This window comes from Pistacia vera, unplaced genomic scaffold (genome assembly GCF_008641045.1).
Source record: "Pistacia vera cultivar Batoury unplaced genomic scaffold, PisVer_v2 Contig824, whole genome shotgun sequence".
Classification (NCBI taxonomy): domain Eukaryota; kingdom Viridiplantae; phylum Streptophyta; class Magnoliopsida; order Sapindales; family Anacardiaceae; genus Pistacia; species Pistacia vera.
Genome location: NW_022196695.1, coordinates 626,867 through 638,149, shown reverse-complemented (window position 1 = coordinate 638,149; position 11,283 = coordinate 626,867). Strand labels below are relative to the sequence as shown.

The following is an 11,283-nucleotide window of genomic DNA, read 5'->3' as shown; positions in this document are numbered from 1 at the left end:
ATGGATCTCAAGATGAATGAATCCTTGATTTGGCTTGTTCCTACCACATGTGTCCCAATAGGGAGTGGTTATCCACATATGAATCAATTGATGGTGGAGTTGTTTTAATAAGGAATATGCCTCATGCAAAACTGTTGGGATAGGAACAATTTGAATAGAGATGCATGACAGAGTTATTAGAACGTTGTTGGATGTCAGATGTTCCTGACTTAAAGAAAAATCTCATCTCTTTGGGCACGCTTGATTCAAAAGGTGTAGGTATACAACTGAAGGTGGTAATGAAGATCAATAAAAGTGATATTCTCTTGATGAAAGGGACGAAAGTTGGCAATTTATATTTTTTACAGGGTGTCACAGTCACTGGAACAATTGCAGTTTCTTCATCATCAATGTCAGATTCAGATGTCAATGGCACATGAGGCTAGGCCATGTGAGTGAAAGAGGGATGGTAGAATTGAGCAAGAGTGGACTTCTCTTTGGCCAAGGTATTGGAAAAATGGAGTTCTATGAACACTATGTCTTTGGGAAGCAGAAAATGGTTAGTTTCAAGATAGCATTCATAGGACCAAAGGAACACTGGATTACATTCATTCAGACCTATGAGGGCCACCTATAACTCCTTCCAAAGGTAAATGTGCCCACTATCAACTCACTTTTATTGATGATTTTTCCAAGAAAGTTTGGGTGTACTTCTTGAAGCAGAAAAGTGAGGTGTTCACAACCTTTAAGCAATGGAAGTTTTAGGTTGAGAAACAGTCTGGAAAGTAGATCAAGAGATTCAGGACTGACAATGGTCTTGAATTTTGTAATGAAGAGTTTAAGGAGTTCTGCGAGAATCAAGGCATTGTACGACACCGCACAACTGTGAACACACCACAACAAAATGGAGTTGTAGAACGCATGAACAAAACATTGATTGAGAAGACTCGATGTTTGTTGTCAAATGCAGGTTTGGGTGAAGAGCTTTGGGCAAAAGCCATTAATACTGCATGTTGGTTGGTGAATCGATCTCTTAGCACAACCATTAAGTGCAAAACACTAGAGGAGGTATGGTCTGGTAAACCTACAGACTATTCTAATTTGAGAATATTTGGTTGTCCTGCTTATGCTCATGTAAATGAAGGAAAGTTGGAGCCAAAAGACAAGAAGTGCATTTTTCTTGGTTATGTAGATGGTGTGAAAGGATATAGGTTATGGTGTCCTAATCCTAAAAATCCTAAATTCCTTATTAGTAGGGATGTTACTTTTAATGAGTCTTTTATGTTTCATTTTGGAAAAGATTCTCCTAACAATTGGGATACAAAAAAGGAGGTGGAGCTAGAAATTTCAAAATCTACTACTACTCAGCATGTTTCTATCATTCTTTCTTAATCATCTTCAATTCAGCAGCTTGTTGAGGAAATTCAACAAGAAGGAGATCAAGAGTACAACATTGCCAGAGACAGGCCAAGAAGAATGATTCAACCACCTAAAAGGTTTGTTGAAACAGATATTGTGGCTTATGCTTTGTCTGTGATGGAAGAAAATGGTGAGTTGTCATCATATTCAGAAGCTATCTCTTTAGNCATAATATCAAATGCAATTTTTAGATTGTTATAAAACCAATAATCAAACAGACCGAATACATATGATGAGTTTTAAATTGAATACCAATGTAGTGTTTATGTGTTGAATTTTGTTTATAAATCGTGACATCTGTGATACTCAAGTAAATTAGCAAAAATAAGTGGTGACTGAAGTAACCTACATGACCCCCAAGCAGGTAAAGAAAAAGATTGAATACAGCTTTGACCCACTTAGCTTCGGCAAAAAAGCCATTAATCTCAGTAGCTCTTTTAATAGTTAATGACAGTCCAATAACCAGTAGAATATATCCGAAAAGAAACAAGTCAGCTGCCGCCAAAAAGATCTGGTCTTTCGCTCCCGTTGTCAAATAAGGAAGTACCGTCTGCACAAACCACAGCAAGTTTAAACAACTCTTTTTATGTATGATGAGATTATAAAACAAAATTAGCTGTCGAAGAATTGATGAGCTTACCAATGTCATGAACAATACTGGTATTTGAATAAAGAAGAAATGTCCGATCGCGGTTTTAGAACCAGGATTAGATGAAAAGGTATTTTTTAAACAATTGGGAGTATAGAGCAGCATATAAAAATTAAAGAAGACGACAGCAGCAATCGTGGCATTTAATTCATTGACGATTTCGAGGCAATTTTGATCGAAATTGATCTCATAAGCGTAGTAATGCAAAGGATGCATTAAGATAACAATCATATAAGCCGCAATATATAGCCCGCGGCCCCAATTGGATTCTATATCAATATTGTCACTCATCCAATTTAGAGCTTTTCGCAAGGGTTCGGGTAGGCAGGCATAACAAGCTAGTAATTTATTCGGAGCGCCTTGAGGATTTTCACGTTGCGTCGAATCACTCGGGCTCTCTAGATCAGAATCCTGAGGCTGAGACTGAGAGTCCTGTGACCTGAACAACACATAAATACGTAGTTCAAAACAATTCAAACGTTTCGGCCGCAAACAAGCACTTAATGCTGTAAAATTAAACTAGAAAATTTTCGAAGACAATATAAAGATTACACTCAACCATCACTTACATGATGAACAACGCAAAGTCTTTGGATTTCGATTTGCGAAATTGTTCTTCAAATACTGGATCCTTCAGTAAGTATATAAAGCCTAGAGGGGACCACAAATTAGTTGCTTTATTAAGTATATAAAGCCTAGAGAGGACCACAAATTAGTTGCTTTATTAAGTATATAAAGCCTAGAGGGGACCACAAATTAGTTGCTTTATTTGTTGTTTGAGCTAGAAGTAACGGAAATTTTAGGAAGAAGTATAGTATAAAAGAAAATTAAAGAAATGTTGTATGTTTAGCCCAAGTCACTGAATAATAAAGGGTACAACTGAGCATATGACAACTTCATTAATTTTGGTAAACTAACGCTTTTTGTAGGTCCTCTTTAGCACTTTGTTGGAATTTATTGTTTATTGCATGAATGGGGCAAAAGGAATAACCAAACTGTTTATTTNCTGAGAACACGTTTATACTATTAAAGCTCAGAAGAGAATCTCTGGTCTGGACCCAAGCTTCCAAGCGGTTCGTCTAGCTTGGTTGACAATTGCTTAACTGGGTTATGTAATAAGCACTCTGATGATGCTTGCTTCCGAATCAGTCACAGATTGAAGAAGAAAATGACCTGAGAAATAAAAACAAAAAGTCACGGACGTCATTTGTTAATTGCCTTACACAAACAAATGGATTGCCAAAGTTACAAGGAGTGACTTCAATCTGTAAGGTGGTCAAGTCAAAACAATATAACTCGTTGGTTTACACACAGGAAAAAGAAGCATCTTTAGTCATCACCTTGTTTCTTTCTAGCTTCAGCACAAAGACTTCTATGCCAGAGAGAAAATTATAATTGGAATATATATATATCGGCAATAAAATTAGTTTACAAGATTACGAATTGTATCGACTAATGTATAATACAAATACTAATTTATCAATCAAATGCCCATTTCTCCAGCTTGGTTGACAATCAGTGTGCTTGACTGCAGGATTGCTCATGGCATGTTTTTTACTTGTGAATTTGAAATAGATTCAGTTCTTTTTTGGTTCTTGATCAGTTCAATTAGTATTCTCCTATCATAAAAACCAGCAAAAAAGGAACAATGAAAACCTTGAAATGGGAAATTTTCACAAAATTGACAAACTAAAATTTCATTGGGGCATAAGTGATTTCACTTGATATAACTTACAAGCTTAATGAGCAAAGGAAGTCTAATGGTTCAAATGCTACTGAGAAGTAAAAAGAACCTTGTTATACTGGAAAGCTCACAAATCTATATATATGTCTCCTATATTACATTGCTTCTATTATCTTGGACCTGATAGTCGAACAGCTGACATAAGTATGCCACTACTGTCACCAAGTATTCCAGATGAACTACCATCATCGTTCCACTTGAAGCAACCTGAGTATGCCCGAGAATTCAACTGAGAAGGGGTAGGTGGCTGAGGTACAACACAGAGCCCTTCAAGCATTTGCACGACTTTAGTCATTGGCGGTCTCAGATGCATCTCATCTTGTATGCACCACAATGCAACTTTGATTGCAGTGAAAGCTTGCTCATCGTTTACATTGACGTCTAGTCTTGGATCAAGGATTTCGCTTACTTTTCCTTCTTCCAGCATCTTGAAGGCATATGAAGGAAAATGGGCTTTCTCGGTATCATTCTCTAGCTCAAAGCACTTCCTGCCGCCAATGATCTCAAGCAAGACCATGCCATAGCTGTATACATCACTCTTCTCAGAAATAGGATTGTTTGTTATCCATTCTGGTGCAAGGTACCCCCTTGTACCCCTCAGTGTTGTATATACAAGGCTTTCTTCACGGTTCATCAGCTTCGCCAGACCAAAATCTGAAACTTTGGCAGTGAAATGATCATCAAGAAGAACATTTTCAGGTTTTATGTCACAGTGGACAATCTTCACTTCACATTCCTCATGGAGATAAGCTAATCCCTTTGCAGTACCCACTGCAATATTGAATCTAGTATCCCAACTCAAAAATTGACTTTCATTGTCAGTCTTGAAGATCCATTTATCCAAAGACCTGTTTGCCATGTACTCATAAACAAGAAGCCTGTGAGCCCCCTCAGAACAGAAGCCTTTGAGCCTGACCAGATGGACATGATGTATATTCCCAATTATACTTACTTCAGCTCTAAACTCCTTCTTCCCCTGGCCAATACCCTCCAACTTTTTAACAGCCAACTGGGTTCCATCGGGTAGCACACCTAGATAAACAGAGCCAAACCCTCCTTGACCAACCTTTGTAGAGAAGCTTCTAGTTGCTTTACTGAGATCATCATAACCGAAGCGAATAGGCATTCCAGAAAAACTGTCCAAGAAAGTGTCCTCTTCCAAGTTTTCTTGAGAAAAATTCATTGAATTCTTCTTTCTGCGGTACCATAGTCCCAGATAAAGTAGAACAGCAATCACAATTATGCTTGCAATAACCATGAACACAATTAATAGAGTCTTCTTTCCCTTGTTTCCACTTCCATCACTGGTTCCACTCACAATCTTCACATATGAAATATAACCAGCCGAACCCTGCTGAGAGCGTTGAAAAGTACCTATTTGATCAAATAGATAGCAATTTTGAGTACTATTTTGAAAGAACAGTGCAGAGCAGGAGCAGTTATGAAGGCAAGCTTCTTTGCAATCCTCAACATTGAATTTTGAAAGGGGTTTAACAAAGACAAGTGCAAAATAATAAAGATTCTCGCCAACAAATAAAAGCTCTGCTGAATCATTGGAGCCATCACAGGTTGAAGAAATTGGAGGTTTGCAATTGAAAGATTGAAGAGACGAAGGGCACTGGCACCAATTCTCGAAATAGCACACATAATACAGGCCACAATGCTCAGGATTGCCACAAGAATTCTGTGGTATCTTGATAGCCTCAGAAACAACTTGATTTCCCTTGTGAAGATCAGAAAACGTAATCGCCCCATCTGAGCCTAAAATGGCAGCCCAGGTAGCATTCGGATTATTATTTTCGGTGAAGACGAACTGCCAAAGCAATTTCTTATTCTGATCATAGAAATTCCATGCATAGGACTCCAGATATGCAGAATGGACCTTGCCACCAACACTACTATTCGTTTTTCGGCTATCATTTGCCAAGGACCAATAGGTTTGTGGAGTCTGATAGCCTGCATACAACACCAAATCACCAGACTTTATTTCAAGAAAAACACTCATGTTGTTGCTGTTGGGAAAACTTTTAAGTCTCATTCCTTCCGAAAACTCCTGGCCGGGTAAAAGAGTATCAGTGGGATGGCTATAACTCTGCCAAACAACAGTTCCATCCTCTCCAAGCAACACCAAATTGCCCGAGTCCTGCAATTCCATGGATGAAACTTTCTGACCAGTGGTATTTGAGGACCAAGCTACACCATCTCCCAGTTGCAAATAAACATTCCCATTCTTCCCAAACACAAACTTCTCAGATCCTTTAACCAATTTGGCTCTATTAGCAGTCCAAACTACTTTGGCACTACTAATGTGAATGACAACAAGCAAAAACAGTTGAGCATCCAAGCCAGTGTAAAATCCACAAGCGAAAACTGAGCTGTTAGACCGCAGGAATAGGCCATTCTTATCAACCCAGTCACTGTGGGATGCCTCAAACCCAGGATATATCTTGCCAATATGTTGAGAGTCAGCAATACAAGTTTTGAACAAAAGAAGAAGACAAAAACACAAGACTCCACTATACTGGAACAAACCCATAATTTCTATAACTGAAAAAGAAGCACTGAGCTTTCCCAGATAATCAAAAGAAAATCAGTCTGAATATTAACTACAAGCACAATTTTGTTCAAAACAAGTGAAAATTAAAAAAAAAAAAAATGATGAGCAAGAAAGTAGTAAAAGAAAGTGACTGACCTCAACCAGTGATGGAATCAGAGAGACAAATGGATTGGCAGAGTCAGGATTTTTTGGGATTTGTGTTGATTTAAGAAAAATGAAAGCTTTAAGATGTGAAGCGTGATTCTGAAACTGGTTTTATAGGAGGAGAAAGAGACAGAAGAAACAGGGTTGGGAGGGCAGGTAGTGAAAATTTTATGATCTACTTTAATTTAAACTTAAATAAATCCAGCTACCAATGTTTTGTCCGTTTTTTATTTCTTCTACATTTGAATGATCTCTTCTTTTACGTTAGTTCATTTCATATGTTGTCTGGTTCTGAACATAGATCATGATCAAACGATATGTTTTCACTTGTTTTTTGACCAGTTTTCAAAGGGTCCTTGTTTTCTTGGTATTTTCCTTTTCATAATAATTATTGGCATGAAGAAGTCGATAGATTTCTGAGATGTGAATAACCAGTGGCCATTTTTTTAATTAAAAAATAAAATATGAATAATCAACGAGAAACTTGAAGAAGATGCCAAGAAATTTTAAGAACAGAAGCAAGGAAATAATATTATAGTGGTTTTTCTAAGAATTATAATTTATGTTAATTAATTTTTTATTAGTCTTAAATCTTAATATAAATACAATTACAACCTTAAGAGATTCGAATAATAATTTTATTAAATCCGAGAAAGAACACCCTGGTCCTATGAAGTAATTAACTCTATGGATTCCTTTCATATATTCTCCCATAAATTCAAAACTATAATCCACTTGTATTAGATTTCATTATCTTCAAAATATTTTTATTATGTAACTTATATTATTGAATATAAAACTTATAATATAACATATAGTATCAAACATTAAGGAAAGCACTAACGCTTGTGGGTGTTGGTGTATCAAAATTTCGGTATATTAAACCACTACTAGGTGGCCTGATAGTAAAAGAGAAATAGTAATACTACACTCACAAACCCCTCTCACTAACACGTGTCAACTCATAACTGATCAGCTCGTAATGGGTCTTGCCTACCCAATAATGGGTCTCACCTAACCAATTACGAGCTATCATGTCAACGTTTGTGAGAGAAAATAAGGATCTAACATGATTTTTCAAGTTCGAGTTCTCTTGATAGAAAAAGAGCAAGAGGAGAATCTAACATGATCTCCCAAGTTTGAGTCCCCTTGAGGGTAAAAGAGTAAAATGAGGATCTAACATAGTCTCTCGAGTTTGAGTCCTCACGGTTGCTAATAGGGGTGACCATTAAAGCTTTTACCTGACCGGTAGTTCCAGAGTCCCGATGGATTAGTTGAGGTGTCCGAAAGTTGACCCAGACACACCCCGATCACCAAAAAAAGAAAATCTAATATAGTTTCCTGAGTTCAAGTCCTCACGATTACTAATAGGGGTGATCACTAAAGCTCTTACTCGACCGATAGTTTCAGGGTCTCGAGAATTACTTGAGATGCATGCAAGCTGACTCGGATACCCCATTCATTAAAACAACAAAAAATCATTATATTAGAAAAGCTTTGTGGAATTAATCTTGGGTACCAAGTAATACATTGATTAGGGTTGTAATACTTAATTAATTGTAATTAAAAATCAAATCAGACAACCACTAACACAAACTACCTCCACTTTGTGTATTATACTATGGATTTAGATAAAAAGTTGTGGGAATATAATCTTTATTTTCCGGCACGCCTGAATCATTATTTTACTGTCCGGTATCGTTTCATTTTCACATATATACTAATTGGTTGGCTGTCCCTCTCCATAAGTTGGAATTATATAATATTAAATGGATGATTGATGTTAGCTTAGTAAAAACAATAATATTAAATGGATGATTGATGTTAGCTTAGTAAAAACAATGTGAAAGCGTGTTGAAAAGAGTGACTTTTCACAGAAGACTAAAAGTTGAACTATAATTTTAACTAATCTTTAAACATAAACGACAAGAGGTATTTATTTATGTAACGCTTGTGCCTAACTTTGGACCCATTTCGAAGAAGATGTCTTCCTCTCACTGTGACGTAATTTATACATCATTAATGACAAAATTTATACATCATAAGTAATACATTAGTCATTAGTGAGATAATTTATTAATATTAATGTGTTTTTTTTTTTTAAATTTCCCATATAGTGTTTTAATAACTGACCCGAGGTGAAACCAGACAAAGTAATTGGGTCCCAGGTTGACCAGTTAAACCGATTTTGACCAGTGACGTCAACATGTCCAGATGTTTGAAATCCATTAAACACACCCCTAAAAATTACGTATCAGTCCCTATAGGTTTGAAATCCAATAAAAACACCCCAAATACAAATCGGTAGTCGACTAGTTGACAATGGCAACACACCAAAATGCAAATCACACTCATCCTTTGAGTCATTTCCTAGAAAATATGTCCACAATCTGGCCGAAATCAAACCATTTTGCGGCAAAACAACCACCGCAACCACCGCCGACATTGACAACCCAAGCCAAATAGGGCTTGTTTTTTACGTGGACAACATGAAACCACTCCCTTTAGTCTGCCGACCAAAACCCATCTCACCTCCTATTCGCCCTGCCAATCGCCGGTAACAACCCACTGTTGTGGCCGTGTGACTTTTGCCTTTTCCAGTTGTTTCACTCAGCGGAAATCACCTCTATCACTACCTTTCAACTCGTCGACACTTTCTCTCCAAAACTCCTACTAGCCTGTCTACTCGACGATCACCGCCCTCCTCTTTAGGTTTTGCTTATTCGGATTGTGAATAGTTGAAATTGGTGACCTAGCCCTACGAAGGCCTCGGGTCTCTGTTAGACCAGTTAAACCAGTCGAACCGGGCCATGTTTTAAAACAAATTTCCCATATAATTAAAAACTTAATATAATTTGTATATATGAAATGGGGTTAGTTGAATAAAAGGAAGTCTATATTGACTGTATGGATTAGTAAGTCAAAAGTGTGGAATTTGAGATGTCAAACAAACATTAAGTTGCCTCGCACTTCCATTGCCATGTAAATGTCTTTTTGTTGGAATTTGCTTCCTCCTATATTTGTTTATGGAAATTAATTAATTCAATAATTTTTTTTTTTTTTTGTGGGAGTAGGTTAAAGATCACAAAGACTTTATTTATAAATCATCCACTTTAATTAAATAACGGAAGGGTTTATCTAATAAAGGCTCTAGTGAGATAGTGTCTTGGATTAGCTTACGCACATCTCGACTATTCCTTAGAGAGAGCTATCCCACAGCAACCCACCGTTCATCATGAACAAAAGTACTAACTTTGCACCAAACGAGGAATCGAACTTGGGACTGTGAGTTGAAGTCATGCACAACCCCTTTGATTCGCCTTTACTGTTGGGCTACCCATGGATGGGTAGATAGTTGCTTTCTTTAAAAAGTATTAAGGACACCCCTATTACTAATAATATGTTAAATTTGATCAAATTCATATAACAATATGGGTGTTTTTAATACTTTTTTTAACAAAGCGGATGAGTGAATACTAAGCGATCTCACAAGAGTGTAAATCCCTATAATGGAAATGTCAAATTTTGAAAAATAAAATAAAAAATCAACTGTTATAAAGATAACAAAAATAAAATAATATAAGAGCTTTTTATAGTATTTCTATCTTGACTATAAACACACCTGATTATAATGCTCCACACACCCATAATATTTTTCATTATCATAATCGTCTCCTTTTTTGTTAGACCTAATTCAATCTGATGTCTAATAAATGTCTTCTCTCAATAATAAAACAAACACACCCTAATAAATGTCTTCTCTCTGTTTGACCTATTTATCTAGTAAAACCATCCAATCTAATATAATATTTATATAAATCAATTCATATGTGGAACCTTAAGACTTTGAGATAAAGTTATTTACCCAGTTTATTTTTGTGATTAATTATCTAACCAATTAGCCCAATAATTTGACTTTGGCCATCTAATATTTACAAGTTTTAAATTAGGTTAAAGTTTTACTTAAAGTATATTTAGTCTAAATCTTATGTAAATTTCAACTTTGTTTTGAATATTGGAGATTAATATCATAATGTTATGATTAGAAATCGGGGGATGTATGGCATTAAACTTTTTTTTTTATTTATTTTTTATTTTTTATGATCAGAGTGTCCGCGTTAGCTTGCACACACCTTAACTAATTCCCGAGACTCATTGAATACTCTACAAACTCAATGTTCTAAGGTAAGCGACAAATGTGATAAGTGACCCCAAGATGGTTGTTGATACAGAAATCTGCACCAATCAGCGAGATCCGATCGACATTGCCGGGATCGGAACTGATGTGTGTGTGATTAAGAATAATTAGCAATGTATGAAAAAAATGCAATAAAGTAAAGACAATGAGAATTTTAAAGTGGTTCGGAGAGGTTAACTCTAAAGCCTACGTCTAGTGTTTTTGTATTTGCTATGAAGCTTATAATATAGTTCCTATGTGAAATTCGTAACACCTTCCTCCTCGTTTGAGGGGTTTTATATATAAGATTTGTACAAAGAAAAGAGCGAAATTAAGGGGATTACAATTTATCTGAATCGCAATTTCGATATTCTCGCGATTGGGGGTTGTGATTGCATAGTAACCACAATTGATCTAATCATTCCTGTAATATTTGGGATCTAAAATAATCTGGAGATTGATTGAATGATTCATTGAATTGTCTGCGACTAATTTATATTGGGTCGAGCTTCGGCTTGACGAGCTTATGTTGGGTCGATCAATCATTGTTGCCGAACTCATTCTGAGTCGAGCTATATCATCGCATTGGCCCGGGCTCAACGAAAAAGCCACAC

The 11,283-nt window shown here is 36.3% G+C and overlaps 2 protein-coding genes across 2 annotated transcripts; both read right to left on the bottom strand.

Moving 5' to 3' along the window:
• Positions 1-1,499: 1,499 nt before the first annotated feature.
• On the bottom strand, positions 1,500-2,634 carry LOC116117892. The gene is made up of 4 exons (XM_031403895.1): positions 2,617-2,634; positions 2,039-2,486; positions 1,651-1,948; positions 1,500-1,558 (listed from the first exon to the last, which is right to left on the bottom strand). Coding segments are annotated over exons 1-4 (807 nt in total). The 5' UTR covers positions 2,619-2,634.
• A 1,079-nt stretch (positions 2,635-3,713) lies between these two features.
• LOC116117903 (G-type lectin S-receptor-like serine/threonine-protein kinase SD2-5) lies at positions 3,714-6,759 on the bottom strand. Its single transcript, XM_031403901.1, has one exon. The coding sequence runs from the start codon at positions 6,325-6,327 to the stop codon at positions 3,901-3,903; it is 2,427 nt and encodes an 808-aa protein (XP_031259761.1). The 5' UTR covers positions 6,328-6,759; the 3' UTR covers positions 3,714-3,900.
• Positions 6,760-11,283: the final 4,524 nt, after the last annotated feature.

Coding starts and splice junctions, on each gene's coding strand:
- LOC116117892 (XM_031403895.1), bottom strand. Junction 1,949..2,038: donor CAGTATTGTTCATGACATTG/GTAAGCTCATCA, acceptor TGGTTTGTGCAG/ACGGTACTTCCTTATTTGAC.
- LOC116117903 (XM_031403901.1), bottom strand. CDS start 6,327: ATGGGTTTGTTCCAGTATAGTGGAGTCTTGTGTTTTTGTCTTCTTCTT.